The 16,300-nt window shown below is 38.5% G+C and overlaps 1 protein-coding gene and 1 long non-coding RNA gene across 3 annotated transcripts in view; one reads left to right on the top strand and one right to left on the bottom strand.

The window, feature by feature from the left end:
- Nucleotides 1–16,300, bottom strand: part of saxo2 (stabilizer of axonemal microtubules 2) — a 33,333-nt gene that overhangs the window by 2,876 nt on the left and 14,157 nt on the right. Inside the window, exons 1-3 of one of the 2 annotated variants that reach the window (XM_052131415.1) lie at nucleotides 4,083–4,230; nucleotides 2,514–2,693; nucleotides 567–769 (exon numbers count right to left, since the gene is read on the bottom strand). In XM_052131415.1, coding sequence (XP_051987375.1) covers nucleotides 567–769; nucleotides 2,514–2,693; nucleotides 4,083–4,120 — 421 coding nt within the window. In that variant the 5' untranslated portion in view covers nucleotides 4,121–4,230. Of the gene's footprint in view, nucleotides 1–566; nucleotides 770–2,513; nucleotides 2,694–4,082; nucleotides 4,231–16,300 lie in introns of those variants that run through there. The other variant, XM_052131410.1, reaches the window with a different exon arrangement.
- On the top strand, nucleotides 8,575–12,591 carry LOC127647354 (uncharacterized). Its single transcript, XR_007971050.1, has 3 exons — nucleotides 8,575–8,686; nucleotides 8,964–9,045; nucleotides 12,488–12,591. It is a non-coding gene; the product is annotated as an uncharacterized LOC127647354 (long non-coding RNA).

Raw genomic sequence — 16,300 nt, 5'->3', positions numbered from 1 at the left:
GGGTGAATTATCTCACGCAGCTGACGATTATGGTCTTCATAATAAAAGTTTTAGATTGTTTACCCAGCTCCCGCTTCCTACTTCATAAGAAAGGCAGAGGTTGGCCACACTGTTGCCGAATCCCGGGATGGAGGAAGACGCTGTCCTGGAGTCCTCACCACTGGCTTAAGATCGCAATGCTGAGGAGATGCCCGATCTGGTGGTACTGGAGCAGTTCATATGCAGGCTAGCGAAAGGGATGGTGGAGTGGGTCCAGTGCCACCAGATCGGGTGTCTCTTTAGCGTCACAATCTTCAGCCAGCGGCGAGGACTCCGGGACAGCGTCTTGGGGTTCCCGGGTTTTGGCACCATCTCTCACCTGCTAACACCGTAATCGGCAATAACTGCAAGAGATAATTCACCCCAGGTGTCCATCCTGGCCTCGCTCCGCACTGTTTTCGCTCAGCCACATTGTGCTCGCCACACGTATATAACATGCTCAAGTTGTTCAGTATGCATTCTGAAATGGCATGCTTTAGAAAACATTGCATGATTTTTTTGTTTATTTTTAACTATTTTGTCATTACCTTTGTAGGTGGGCACAGTGTCTAGTTTTACATTCATGGTATGGACTCTTTCTTTAGGCCGCGAAGGAACAAATGGTTGCACTTCATATAGATTGAAATCTTGTTTATATGTCGTTCCTAAGTCAATCTCTCCAGGCTTTTGCTTGTACTCGACCTGCAGCCTCTCAGGGCGACGGGTGACCTTATATGGGATATAGTCAGCCCTGAGAAAACATAAAAAAAGGAAGATGTTTGTAGCTTATATGATGATCTGAAGCTTATAGAAGGCCACATAGGTCTAGTGAGCTGCCTTGCTATCTATCGTCTTCATAGGCAGCTAACTTATAGAATTTCAAACTGAAATGTAAGTAACTGATTTTGAATGCTCTACACCAGTGTTTCCTAAACTTTTTACAGTGGCGTACCCATTCAAACATTCAACATCCTTTCGCGTACCCCCTCTCTAACGGATAGATAACATTCACACAAGGTCATTTGAAAATATGTATGTTTAACACAATTATATTCGTAAAACAATTCCCTTATATTAAACATGTTATATTTGTACATGTTTTGTACATGTTATATTAATCAAAGACATACTGAATAAATGGCTTACAGATTGAGATGGAAATGCTAGATATGATATAACTGCATAACTTGAAAACTCCCCCCTCATCACGGTATGCAAGAATAGCGTTCGGTTCTGTGCCTGGAATTGTGTATCATTGCCAAAAAAGAGCATTGCGGGTAAGAATTGCAATTGCGCTGTCAGCTCAAGGGGCTTTTTATGTTACATTTGACACTGTTAGCGAGGTTGAGCTCATTTGCTGAGAAAACATCAAGCAACAATGTAAAAACAGGTCTACCTTGCGAGCAGTTGTGATTGAAAATTACTGCGTGTGAATATGGAAAACTATTTGGTGCTGCTGAACGTCTGACAACTGTCATCAAAGCTTCGACACAATATCAGGTTATTTCATTGCATATTTTTCTGACCTTTATGATACAACCATTTTGGTGTTTCTACACTAGAGGGCACACAATATATTTTTTCCCAGTGAGAAATACACAAACTGGGTTTGAATGTTATTTTAGACTGTGATGAAATTGAAAGAATGGTAAATCTCAGAATGTCATTCATGTACCCCCATTGTCACCTCACCTACCCCCGGGGGTACGCATACCCCAGTTTGGGAAACACTGCTCTACACTACAGTACATAGCCAGGAACTCATGCAAATAGTGCAGCTCACTTGACATGCACAGGAGACTCGACTCACAATTGATCCAGTAAAGTAATTTGTTAAGCTAATAACACGCTACTCTAAAGGCCCGGTCATACTTCGTTTTTCTGCGTTCCGGATCAGATCACGCCTGGTCGACTACATTGCCCTTCAAAGTATACTCTTTTGGCCGTGAGCGAATATGAAAGCATTTAACGCATGCGCTCTTTGAATGCTTTGTGGTACTTTTTAAGCTCGGTCAACAGCAGGCGCATGTGCTGATGATGCGCCCTGATAAGAACTGTCCATGTGTTGAGAAAATACCTGCACTGGCTGTGTTGGTGATAAAATTAGCATCTTGCATAATGTGCGTGGGGCGATCAGCAACGCAGACAACCGAAATATACTTTGGCCTTAATGCCACGCCCACACTAATCCATATAAGTTTGAAACCTCCATCATTTTGCGAAGTATGCAGTTATGGAGAGTTTTCAAAGGTCAGTGGAGGAAAATGCCAGTCTAGAATGGATGAGGGGCATAAACGTAACAAAATCAATGCATTGTCATATGAAAACTTTGTAGTGTGGACGTGGCCTATTCGCTTAAAAATAAAAAAACTGAAATAAATATTAAGGTTAAGGAACATAGACAAAATTTTGATATTTTGAACTAATTAGCAGTGCTTTGCACGGCAGATCCAAATACATTTTAATTTATGCCATATCTTGGTCACAGAACGTACCTGAAGGTAGTTGTTCCATCCATCGGGTCCTGGTGAGTTTTATACACATGTTGGGGCTTGAGAGTCTTGGGATGGATGTGACCTTTATAAGCAGGGTACTTCTCTGTGTACTCCGTCAACACATTATTCTGACTTCCTTTTGCGTAAAGTGCCGTGGGCTGGTGTGGGCAATGGTGACGGCTGAAGAAGATAATGGAGAAGTACTTAAGGCAGATGAGCCATTTTATTTAAAAACGATTATGTTTGAGAAGCTAAATACAGTATCACACTCCTTCAAAAAACAGACTTGTCTCAGAACATGCATTGCCTTAACATGTTCATGTTGTCCAGGGCAACAACTGTTCAACAAAATCTTTCACTAACAATCCCACACTCATGCACGCACACACACACACATGCTTGTATATACGGTTTAGGAATGTCCATAGATGTAATGGTTTTTATACTGACCTCAATACACAAACTTGTTTTTATATCATTGTGGGGACTCTTTATAGACTTCCATGCGTTTGTTTGGATTTTATACAGATCTAAGGATAATATCTATCACCTAACCCTACCCCTAAACCTAACTCTCACAGAAACCTTTTAGCATTTTTACATTTTCAAAAAACCTTGTTTAATATGTTTAATAAGACATTTCCCTCATAGGGACAACTGGCTGGGCCCCACAATGTAGGTGATCTCAGGCTTTACTATCCTTGTGGGGACATTTAGTGTATACATTTTCTATCCCCTAATCCTACTCCTAAACCTAAACCTCACTGAAAACCTTTGGTATTTTTACATTTAAAAAGCATAGTTTTTGAAGACATTTGAATTACAGAGACACTTGAGTTGTCCTGATAAACCATGTTTATATCATATAATCTCCTAAAAAAAAGATGTCCTTGTAAACCATATTTACCAATCTCTCTCTCTCGCTCTCTCTCTCTCTCTCTCTCTCTCTCTCTCTCTCACTCACACACACACACACACACACACACACAATTTCTTTATACTGATCTCTTTGTGTTTGCAATTACATTCAAATTTGTTTAATTTTAAAATATTTCAAAAATAAAACAAATAATCAAATTAATGAGACAGTGCATGTAAAGTATATATACGGGCAAATATGTTAAAGAATGGTAGCACAATATAATGAAGGACACCTGTAAAACTAAATCTCTGTAGCCTTTTTTTATTGTTTCTTGGTATTGCCAATTCATGGAAGATCTGCTGTTTTAAAGCTATTAAAATGCAATTCAATAATAAACAAGCACCTTTCTTCACCTCCTTCATAAACGTAATATTTACTCTTTATACCTAGTTTTTATCACTCCCTTAAATTTCTCATTTTTTTAAAATGTAAAGCATAAAACAATAAATAAATAAAGTTATAAACTTTTTATTAAACCAATTGTAAAGTATTAAATTAATACATTTAAGTATTTGCACCTCTGTGCTCCTCATGGTTTCAGGATTTGGTTTATTACTTGATATTCTCTTGACCATTTCCCCATCAATTATTCAAAACACCTCCTCTTGCTTCAGACTTAAAAACCAAAAACCAAAACATCATCTTACCCACAGCTGCACATCTCACAGAGACAGAGTCGTGTCATTTTCCCCAATGTACTGAGGAAAGTGTATTTCAAGTGTATTTTCGCTGTTTATCTTCAACCCTTACTCACACGCACTGACTGCATCTCAGTAGCGTTTCTGTGTAGCGTCCCGTGCCCCTGGCAACCAACGAAGCGTCCTGGCAACGGCGGCGTGACGTAGCTACCACAAGGGCGAAGGTCTTAGCGCACATCTGCACTTCCTGGACTGGTGAAACACGTGGGTGTTTTTTCAGTTCTGATGCTGTTGATTTCAACATTTCAGTGTATTCAGCACTTGATTTACTGTTAACAGTTGTTCTTAACATAGACGTGGAGTGTAAACGTTTCTTTATTTTGCGACAAATGTTTCTGAAATGTTCTTAGTAAGGCAGCCTGTCAGACAGCCAGACATGTGAAGTTTATAATTTTATATGAGCACTTACATTAATTCTTATGTTAAAACTCACATATTATTTGAGCTGTAAAGTTGAATAATTGATATTTTCACAGTCATTTTAGGGTTTGTTGACATTACATCGTCATGGTAACAAAGTTGTAAAATTGGCTATAACTTTACATAGAAAAGGTTAGTAAGTAGTTTTATCACTCTAAAATCATGTTTACATGCATATCATTTATGTCCTGTGGCTATACTTTTGAAAATGTGAATATTTTAATGGTAAAAAATTGGTCCCCATTCACTTCCACTGTAGTGTCTCAATGTAACCCTGATTTTTCTTTCTTTTTTTTTTTTTTTAAGAAAAGGAGGAACGAGTCTAAATACATTTATGTGGTAATCAACGTTATGCCACAAATGCAGTTGATTGAGCTTAACTTGTATTGAACCAGGAACTTTCCTTTAAAGAAAGCACAAGCAAATAAGCAAAACATTTGACAAAGAGAAATTAGGTTTCAAATGCTAAAAGAATAGATATACTGTTCAAAGACAAGTATTTGGACACTTTCTAGTTTTCTAGTAGTAAATCAAATATGTTCAACAACATGAGAAAGGGGATTTGAGCATGGGATTTCTGTAGTTCCCAGCATGCTTTGCATGGGATTTGAAGTGGAGAGTAAAAAGTATGAAATTAAGTGTTATTTTATGCATGTTTGAACAAGATGAGAAAAGGGGAAGACTTCATAGTTGTTATTTGGGGATTTAGAACCAATTCTGTTATGCAGGGCTACCATTGTGGTGAAGAGAGAAGCTTTTAGGTTGAGGACACCATGCTGTATGTTGCTTTTGTCAAGGAGCAGTTACTATTTAGGATGCTAATGTATGCTGCTGCTTATTTGCTAGCTGAAAATTAGTTAACAAGCATAACCTTATAACATAAATCAGTAATATGACAAAAATATTTGATATGAAATGAATCTTGTTAGGAACACCTATAATATCACTTTGAGGCTAGTTTATTGGGTCATTTAAAAATAATTTTATTCCATTATGTTGAAATTAGTTGAACAAAGTATGTTTTCTGACAAAGAATTAATCAGCTAAACAAAATATTTTGATGTACTTAATTTATGTGGAAACAATATGCATGATTAAATCAAGCTTTTTTCCAGTGCAGTCCTTACACTGCTGCAGCATCATGCACTTTATTATCATTCTGTTGAGTACTCTGTCATTTCCATTGTAGGTGGAAACGAGTATCTCATTAATTTGATCGACTCTCCCGGTCATGTGGATTTCACCTCTGAGGTTTCAACTGCCATCATGCTGTGTGATGGTGCTATTGTTGTTGTTAATGCAGTCAAGGGAGTATGTCCAGGTACTGACCATGATTTTTCCATTCATATGCAAGTGCCAGTACATTTGCGCCATTCGAGTTTGTGATTGAGCGATATGGTCTTTTCATTTGCTGATACTGATATCTAGAGAGCAGATTGCGATCTAATTCCGACATAAACATAAAATAATTTGATGACAGCTATTACTAGTTTTAGTTTTTTGTTATAATTCTGTGTTGTTGGTATTTATCTTTGGTATTTATCATTAAGTAATGAGGGTGAGCAGTACACTGAATATTCATAATATTAAGTGCATATACAGTACATATCACAATAATTTAAATGTGTTTTTATTTGACCATTAAGTTTCCATTATGTTGTAAAAGCATCTTTAATTTTACCACTAGGCCACATCACTCTCTAATAGTGTTTGTGTCTTTTCTGCTTCAGATGCAAGTTGTTTTACAACAAGCTTGGCTGGAGAATATCCATCCAATGCTCATCATCAACAAAATCGACCGGCTGATTGTGGAGCTGACATTCACATCACAAGAGGCGTACACACATCTGTTATACATACTAGAGCAGGTGAGACACAGCTACAGAGCACGGAACCACAGAATAACAAACACTAATTTTGAAGGGCAATTGTCTGTTAAAGGGGTCATATTATACATCTTTAAAAACAATTGTTTTTCTTGTTATGCTGTTCAAATTTCAAACAACTGCTATTAGCCAGATATGCTAAAACCCATCAGATTTTTTTGCTGCCTGTTTGAACAAAGCTTTAGAAGCTCTGATAACCTTCTTATTGTCAGGTCAAGAATATGTTCTAAATACATTGTTTTTGGTACAGGATCCAAACATTGAGACTTTGTCAAGGCCATCAAAATGTTTTTAATAATAAATAAATAAATAATAAATAATTGTTTTTAGAAATAGCAATTTAAAACAAGTTGTTCCTACCATGGTCTTAATGGGTATTTTTTACATTTATATATAAAAAAAAAAAAAAAATCTAATTTAGCCCCTAGCTCCACACTGTTCACTAGCTTCCTCACCTTCTTCACTGGTTACTGCAACTTTCCAACCTATTGCATACTTTCCTCTCAAATGGGGTTTGAGCACACATGCACATTTCCACACACACAAACACACAGAGATAAATATCTATTTTTGTTTTTACAGTTTTGTACAGGTATGTTAGTAAATAAGTTTACTAACATGTTTTTAAATGATAGGTACAATGGGGCTAAAGGCCCCCCCAATGGTAATATACATATTAAATACTAGAAATAAAAAACTATTAAAATTATAAAATTAAATATAAACATTTTGTCTCTATATATATATATATATATATATATATTTTTTTTATTGTTTAATTGGCATGTGCTAAAATTGTACTCAAAAATATACACTGTTGATTTTTCACAAGCAGAATAAATCAGAAATTGTTGTAATATAGTTGAAATATTATAAAATGCCAAAGTGATTGAAAAAAATGTAAAAAAAAAAACAAAATATATATATATATATATATATATATATATCAAGAATGTATGCTTTTTGAATGGTGACAAAAGGAGCGTTAAAGGATTATTTTGTGTTCAATCGACAGCATTTCTGTCAATGTTGATTACAACAAAAAATTATTTTGGTTCATCCCTCCTTTTATTTAAAATAAAAGCACAAATCTGGGTTACAGTGAAGTACTTACAATGGAAGTAAATGGGGCCAATTTTTGGAGGGTTTAAACACAGAAATGTGAAGCTTGCCATGAAGATAGAATAGAATCCTTTATTTTGGTCACACATTATACACACAGTTTTTTGCATATATACAGTGAAATTTATTAGTTTTCACATATCCCAGCTAAGCTGGGGTCAGAGTGCAGGGTCAGCCATGGTACGGCGCCCCTGGAGCAGATAGGGTTAAGGACCTTGCTCAAGGGCCCAACAGTTGCATCTTGGTGGTGCTGGGGCTTGAACCCCCAACCTTCTGGTCAGTAACTCAGAGCCTTAACCACAGAGCCACCACTGCCCCTAATGTAATGTCAACAAACCCTAAAACGACAATTTAAACAACTTTACAGCTTACATAATACACAAGTTTTAACAGAAGAATTAATGTGTTTTTATAACATTATAAGCTTCACTTTTCTGCCTAAACCCTCCAGAAGTGGGCCCCATTCACTTCCGTTGTAATTGAGGAAACTGATGACTCTGACCTCTACTTCAGCCCTGAACAGGGCAACATGGTGTTTGTCAGTGCTATAGATGGCTGGGGTTTCAGGTATGTTATACACTCTGCTATAAACTGAGATACCTTCAGTCAGCAAGACTTTACATGCTGGCTATGGTTGTAGTACTTTTTATGACCCACAAGATGGAGTTGCTATACAAGATTTCAACATTAGGACTGCCCACCCCTTGAAATGTGTTGCACATTTTTGAAGCGTTACACAACAGTGTTTTAGATACTTGAAATAAGTGCAAGTATAAATTTGGCTGATGTAGGTGGATGTGTCTACAACCTCTGACCAATGATAAAAGATGACAGAGCTCTTTGGTGAGCACAAGGGTGTGCTTTACATCAAAACTCACCACATTCAGTATGTTTTATGCTGCAAAAGCACCCTGCAGTGAAGTACATGTTTTCAGTTTTATGATTGAAGAAGTAGTTATCTCAAAAATTATAATTTTGTCTTATTCACATTTATATTTCCACGAAACCCTACAGGAGATATTAGGCAGAATGTACGAGCTGCTCTTTTCCAGTGCCATCGGATGAGGATTTATACTATCAAGCTCCAAAAGGACAAAACCGCACTAGAAAAGTATCACAAAAGTTGTAAGTATAACTTGTGCATTGTAATCCAATTCTTCTGAAGCCATTCAAAAACGTTGTGTTAGGAACCGACAAAATTAAGACATTCATGAATGCAAATGAAATTTGAGTGTGAATAATGACTTTCTATTTTTTACACAAAGCTATATTATGGCTTCAGAACACTTGGTATATAGTGGACGCATCATATGGACTACTATAATGTCACTTTTATGGAAGTTTTTGTTTTATTCAGATCTTGGTAAATTGGTATAAATCACCATTGTTTCCTTTTATATAGAACAGAAGCTTGGACATTCAGCCTAACATTGTTTTTTCCAAGGAAGACAGAATATAAAGCAGGCTGGAATGAGGACGTGAGGGTGAGTACTGTTAATGATGAACACATTTCTACAGTATTTTTGGTTGAACTGTTCCATTAAGAAGGCAGCATAAATTAGCATATGGCCTAAAAGTGTTCTCCTTGCAGTCAGTTGATAAAATGTGTTACTGTAAAGAGACCTTGTTCTGAGACCTCCAGACATTGTAAAGCTGTGATGAACTAATGCTATAGTACATAACGATCCATCAAGCACAGACAAGTCCGGGTGTGCTGTTTTTGCAGAACGAAGGAAGGTGGTTTACTTCGAAGCCAAACATTGGTATCTCTTAGTAAACCAATTAAACCAAAGTGACTTAAGTTATTTAAATGGAAATGTCTACTGAAGCTTCAGGTTCTTCCAGCAGTTTTAAATGTTTTATTATAGTAAATATTGTAGATTTTTACAAACACATGTTAGGAATGTCGCAGGCCAGATTCAAACGTGCATCACCTGGATTAGCTCCACGGCCAGACACCAACATGTTTAGAAATACATGCACTTCACTGCTCCATGGTTCTGTCAGAAAGATGTTTTTTATGCTAAATGTTAATGATATCTTACTTCTGAAGAACATTGATGGAAGCAATGTGATGTTTAACCCTTGCGCTGTGTTCCTCATTGTGTTCCCATGCCAAAATGGCTGACCCATTAAAATGGTTTATGAATCTCATGTAACCCATATATTTTCGCTAAATGTTGCATTAGATCTTTTTTACCAACTTGATATCTAGTAACTAGAGCAGGTTTTGTACCTCTTTTTGGAATTTATTGACAATAGGCCTAAATTAACTGAGCTAATGCCGAAACATATTTACTTAAAAAAAAGTATTCAGACTGATTTTTGTTGGTAGCGGTGACTGTTAAAATAATATTAATGAACTAAATAGTTTAACCATCTTTTCATTTATTATTACCCTACTGGTTGTTTTATTGTATGAAAATAATTGAAAAAGATTTTATTTTTACTCAAAATGTTTTTTGATTTTCAATACTTTGCACATACAAATGTTTAACTGTAAAATTTTGTTGTCCATAATTGCTGTAAAAATATGAAATACAAACCATTTTTTTCTACTTTGTTTCTCAATATTCTGCATAAAACGTAATAAAAAAATAAATAAAATAAAACTTTTATTCTATAAACCTGTGTGATCCATTAATAGCTACTACAAGAAACCATTTAAATTATGCTTTGGCTTGTCATTTATATAAGACAACCAAAGTCTACTTCACACAACTTATCATTATGTGATTTCATACAACAAGTAAAACGCATTAAAATGTATATTTTAAAAACATTAACTTGAGAATGAAACTGTGGTAGTAGTTAAACATTTTAAATTTTAAAGCAAATTTTCTTTAAACCTTATATTGTATTACATAATGGCTGATAAATTACTGAAATCACCAACAGTATTAGGCAAGAACAAATAAAATAAGGTAAATACTGGATGAGAGTGTCAAGGATCCACCGGACTCCTTCTCTCACACCACACTCTGCTCCCTCTCCCTCACTCCACACAGTGCTCACTCTCCGCTGAGTTGATCACACGCACATGCCAGAAGAACAGACCAACCAAAGAGGACTCAGTGGTTATTCCACAAGCACCGACGAGCACAATCACCAAGAGCATGGTGCTGACAGGTGCGTTGATGGAGCTATTTAAACAAGATCTTCCTCTCCTAGAATACACAACTAAGTTCTGTCAACTCGTCACCCCAACCACAATATAGGACTCCTACTTCAGATCCATCTACAGAAGGGGACTGAATTTTCATTGACACACAGCCCTTCTGGAGTAGGAGAGTCTTTCCTTTGCGGATTATGTCTGAGCCATGCTGGCCATCAATTACCCCTCGCCATTATCAACACGCAGGACAGAGGAGGTCACTCCCATCACCCCCAAGGTAACTCCTATCCAAGCATTCTCCCCTTACACTGTGGGTTACAGTATGGTGGGAACCCCATGCCACAACCGCCACGTGCTCCGAAGACCACGGAGCTTACTTCATTGTTTGCTGCATCTTCTAAAGTGAATGATCCCCCACTGATGTTGGTACGTTTTGCCATGAAGACCATTCCTCACGGATTATCAATGCCCATGTCTGCCATGGTTAATGAGACAGTGCCCATGCCTGCCACAGTTAAACGGCCAGTGCCCTTGCCTGTTGCCTCAACCGTCCTAGAGCCAATGCCTGTAGACTCGACCGTCCCAGAGCCAATGCTTGTAGCCTCGACCGTCCCTGTAACAACACTCCAAGCTGTACGGAAGAAGAGGAGAAGAAGGGCTGCTACTCCCCAGCCGCTGCTGGTGCTCGTGAAAACAGAGGTCGTTCCCCAGTCACTGCCAGTGCTCACGACCACAGAGGTCGTTCCCCAGTCGCTGCCAGTGCTCACGACCACAGAGGTTGTTCCCCAGTTGCTGCCAGTGCTCTCAACCACAGAGGTAGTTTCTAATGATATTATCAGACTTCGGCGCATGCACTTGCTTTGTTTGTTTGTTTATTTGTCTACGGCTGAAACATCATGGGAAATTGGACTTGGATTTGGATTATTCTTATAATTACAATCTATTGTTAGTGAATGTGCTGTTTGGAGTATTCAATTAAATGATATCGGAGCAGGGCATGGACTTACCTATTCCCGAGATTAACTTCTACTGGGAGGATTTGTAATCCGGACCTGGAGCTGCTCACCCTGTCCACCCGTGCCTTTTATCTCAGGAGGGAGTTCTCGACTGTTGTGCTTAGATGTGTGTATGTTCCACCAAGCGCCAATGTCAAGGCAGCGGCTGAGCAGATAGCTTATAATACACAGGCTATGCTCAGCAAGTATCCAGATGCTCCAGTAATACTACTTGGTGACTTTAACAGCTGTCGGCCTAATTACTCATTGCCAGCCTTCAACCAATATGTTGATTTGTGTTACAGTAATTACTGTAACATGATTTGTGTTACAATAATATCTCTGAAGCCTATAAAGCTAGAGCTCTCCCACCACTGGATTAGCGGATCATAATGTTATCCATTACTTCCTGCTTACAAACAATGGCTGAAACAATGCAGGCCTGTAATACACAGTGTCCCTCAACGGTCGGAGGATGCTATTGCATGCCTTCAAGGCTGCTTTGCCTGTACAGACTGGGAAGTCTTCGAGGGAGAGCTAGATGAGCAGCCTTCAGTTATTACCAATTACAATAAATTCTGTATGGATTCCTTGATACCTGTAAAGATTATCAGATCATAACCAAATTCAAAACCATGGATCAACTCATCAATAAAATATATTTTCCACAATAGAAAACTTGCCTTTATGCAGAAGGACTTTGCTGGTCTAAAAATAATAAATCAGGACATCAAAAATGTCTCTCTATGTTTGTGATTGTTTTGACGGTTAATATGTATGGTGTTGTTGTGTTTATGTGTTTATGTATCTTTCCAGTCTCTGTCTGTCTCGCGAACATGGAGGTCTGTTCCCAGTCACTAACGGCTCCTTTGTCCAAGCCTTCCACGGCTCCTTGCTCCAAGCCTTTGACGGCTCCTTGCGCCATGCCTTCCACGGCTCTTTGCTCCAAGCCTTCCACCTCGCCATCACCGAACACATCGATCGATCAAGGAGAATGTAAATATCACTACTAAACCTCTTTCCAGAGACCTTGGCATTAGTGTATTCTATCAGTTTATGATTGTGTAATATTCCATAGATTGCATAACCTGTGTCTTGCAAATAATCTTTGAGTTATTTGTTTAAATTGAAATAAGGTTTTCACCTTATTAAAGGGTTAGTTCACCTAAAAATGAAAATTATCCCATAATTTACTCAACCTCAAGCTATCCTAGGTGTATATGACTTTCTTCTTTCATCCAAACACAATCTGAGTTATATTAAAAAATATCCTGGCTCTTCCAAGCTTTATAATGGGAGTACATGGTACTTTAGATTTTGAAGCCTAAATAAGCGCATCCATCCATCCATCAGAAAAGTAATCCATAGGGGTCCAGGGGGTTAATAAAGGCCTTCTGAAGCGAATCGATACACTCCCATTATAAAGTTTGGAAGAGCCAGGATATTTTTTTAATATAACTCAGATTGTGTTTGGCTGAAAGAAGAAAGTCATATAGACCTAGGATGGCTTGAGGGTGAGTAAATTATGGGATAATTTTCATTTTTGGGGGATCTAACACTTTAATTAACAGAGAAACTGCAATTTATATTTCTTAAGATAATAGTCATACTTTGCCATTGCCACATCCAATTGAACCACTTTTTTTTCCATCCTATGTACTTTTATTTACCTATTTATTTAGATTATTCTTTAACCTATTGGTACCATTGGTATGTAGTTTTGTTTGCTATTCTTGTTGATCTTTTTGAAAATAAAACTCATTTTTATTACAACTGTGTGTTCCTTTTGTTGATGATACAGAATATCTCTAAAGGGTTAGGCCAAAACTCATAATTCCTTCATCAGATTAATCAGATGACCAGCTCCCTGAATTTACATATTTCTAATGTATTGAGTGGTCCATTTGTATAATTATTTTACTGTTAAGGTGAAACTTTTGAAGTGTGACATATTTTGGTGTCTTGTGTGAGGCCCAGTTGATTTCAATTGGTGCCAGTGTGATTCTAACTACACTTGGGTAAGTGGGGTGTGGGCTCCTGAATGTGATGAACTCTGGGATACACCTAGATGGAACTGCTCCGAAGCAGTATTTGGACTAGAGTAAGAAAGCCAGAACATGCGTGCATGCGCACTTAAGTATCAAGCAACAAGTGTGGGTATTGAGTCATGGCCAGGGCTGGCCCGGGAATCTGGCATACAGGGCATTTTCCCGGTGGACTGATGCACTTTGTGGCTGATCAGGGGCTGAATGGCCATCGGGAGAACCGAGCGGAAACATGCTGAATGGGCCGTGATAAGCTAAAATAAACCATTGCGTTAAGCAGAACGGAGCACAAAATGGTGCCGCGATATGCAGAAAAGGACAGCTTTTTAGCGACAAACAGAAGCTTTTAACACATATACACTGCTCTTACACTTCAGCTTAGAATGGCACGAACACAAGCAGAGTGATATACACACAGTGAACCACCAATAATCCTCTCAGCAGTCCGAACTGTCCTCTGTAGTATAGCTGCACCAAACCAGACAGTTATTGAAGTGCAGAGGACAGACTCAATGACTGCTGAGTAGAACTGGATTAGCAGCACCTGCGGCAGGTTGAACTTCCTCAGCTGGCGAATGAAGTATAACCTCTGCTGGACCTTTTTCACAATGGAGTCAATGTGTGTCTCCCACTTCAGGTCCTGTGAGATGGTAGTGCCCAGGAACCTGAATGACTCCACTGCTGCCACAGTGCTGTTTAGAATGGTGAGGGGGGACAATGTTGGGGTGTTCCTCCTAAAGTCCACAATCATCTCCACCGTTTTGAGCGTGTTCAGCTCCAGGTTGTTTTGACTGCACCAGGCAGCCAGCCGTGGTGTCATCTGCAAACTTCAGGCGATTTACAGAGGGATCCTTGGTGGTGCAGTCATTGGTGTAGAGGGAGAAGAGTAGTGGGGAGAGCACACATCCCTGGGGGGCACCAGTGCTGATGATACAGGTGGTGGAAATGAATTTTCCCTGCCTCACAAGCTGCTGCCTGTCTGTCAGAAAGCTGGTAATCCACTGACAGATAGACATGGGAACAGGGAGTTGGTTTAACTAAGAATAGCTGGGATGATTGTGTTGAAAGCCGAGCTGAAGTCCACAAAAAGGATCCTTGCGTATGTCCCCGGTCTGTCCAGATGTTGCTGGACATGATGCAATCCCATGTTGACTGCATCATCCACAGACCTGTTTGCTCGATAAGCAAATTGAAGGGGATCTAGAAAGGGTCCAGTGATGTCCTTCAGGTGGGCCAACACCAGTCTCTCAAATGACTTCATGGCCACAGATGTCAGGGTGACAGGTCTGTAGTCATTAAGTCCTGTGATTTTTGGTTTCTTAGGGACAGGGATAATAACTGAGTGTGTGGACACAGGAACACATACCAGGCTAACAACATTCAACGATAGACAGCGACTGAACAAACAGACAGGGTTTAAATACATGGACATAGGACAAAGGTGCCAATGCACAAACAGAACTCAAACAGGATAACAAGGGGATAAACAGAAACCAATGGCAAATAAACGAGGGCAGGTGAAAACAATGAATGAGAACACGAACGCTAACAGGGAGACTGTGGAGCTACAAAAGGGACAAAAGTTTAAACTACGGAATTACAAAAGTTAAAAAAATGGTAAACAAAGGAGCAACGGTGAAACAAGACGAGGTATGCCTAACAGTCAGGTACACATTATATTTGCATTTAGTCTAATAACATATACTATCATGTTTATGTATAACATAAACACTATAAAATAGGATTCAATATCAGAGCATGTGCACTACCCTCCAAGGCCAGGACACCAAAATCCAGTTTGCATTTTGTCCATACTACAGGGTTGGAAATAGCTGCATTCAGTACCCTGCATTCAGTGCACATGGTCACTCCTTAAAGAACAAAGCCTCTAATGACTTTTAAACTAGATTTATCAACGTTTTCATTGAGCCATGAACATAATGAGAAGATGTTGACCATCAGTATGCAATAGTTAACAAGAACACTCAAACAGATACAGTAACACAGGCAGATAAATTGGAATAATAAATCATTTAAAGATATTGGACTCAACCTGCAGTTAGAAGATGATTTGGCTTGCCAGTTGTAGGACACTCAGACAATATGAGGTCTTTATCCCATACTGATCAATCACACCCATTATTCCACTCTAGTAAACAGATCTCTTTCTCTAAGGGTTCTGCTATATTGTTATGCGGCCGGCGAGGTGACCTCTAGACAGTGACATTGATTTGTGGGGGCCTGACAGAGTCTAACCCAACTTAAACATTTAAACTAATTTGAGCGCAGATGAGTGGAGTTATAGCAGAGTGTTTGACCTCATTCAGTCACATCAGGGGCAGTCTAAAACATTTCTGAATGAGCAGCAGTTTATATCATCATTAACCTTTTCATGAGCAGGGTCTAAATTCCCCTGCAGTTCCCCCTGGTTATTTTTGCATGTGACCCTGCACAGATGGGGTAGTACATAGTAAACATGTGAACTAATTGGTTATGTCTGCTGTACTATTTTTGTTGTATTTATGTCACTTTTATAGCTGTAAAAAAGAATGCTCATATAATATCAGCAGTCCGGTTTGCCTAT

The sequence above is a fragment of the Xyrauchen texanus genome, chromosome 1 (assembly GCF_025860055.1).
Source record: "Xyrauchen texanus isolate HMW12.3.18 chromosome 1, RBS_HiC_50CHRs, whole genome shotgun sequence".
NCBI lineage: Eukaryota > Metazoa > Chordata > Actinopteri > Cypriniformes > Catostomidae > Xyrauchen > Xyrauchen texanus.
This window is presented reverse-complemented; position numbering and strand designations above follow the sequence as displayed.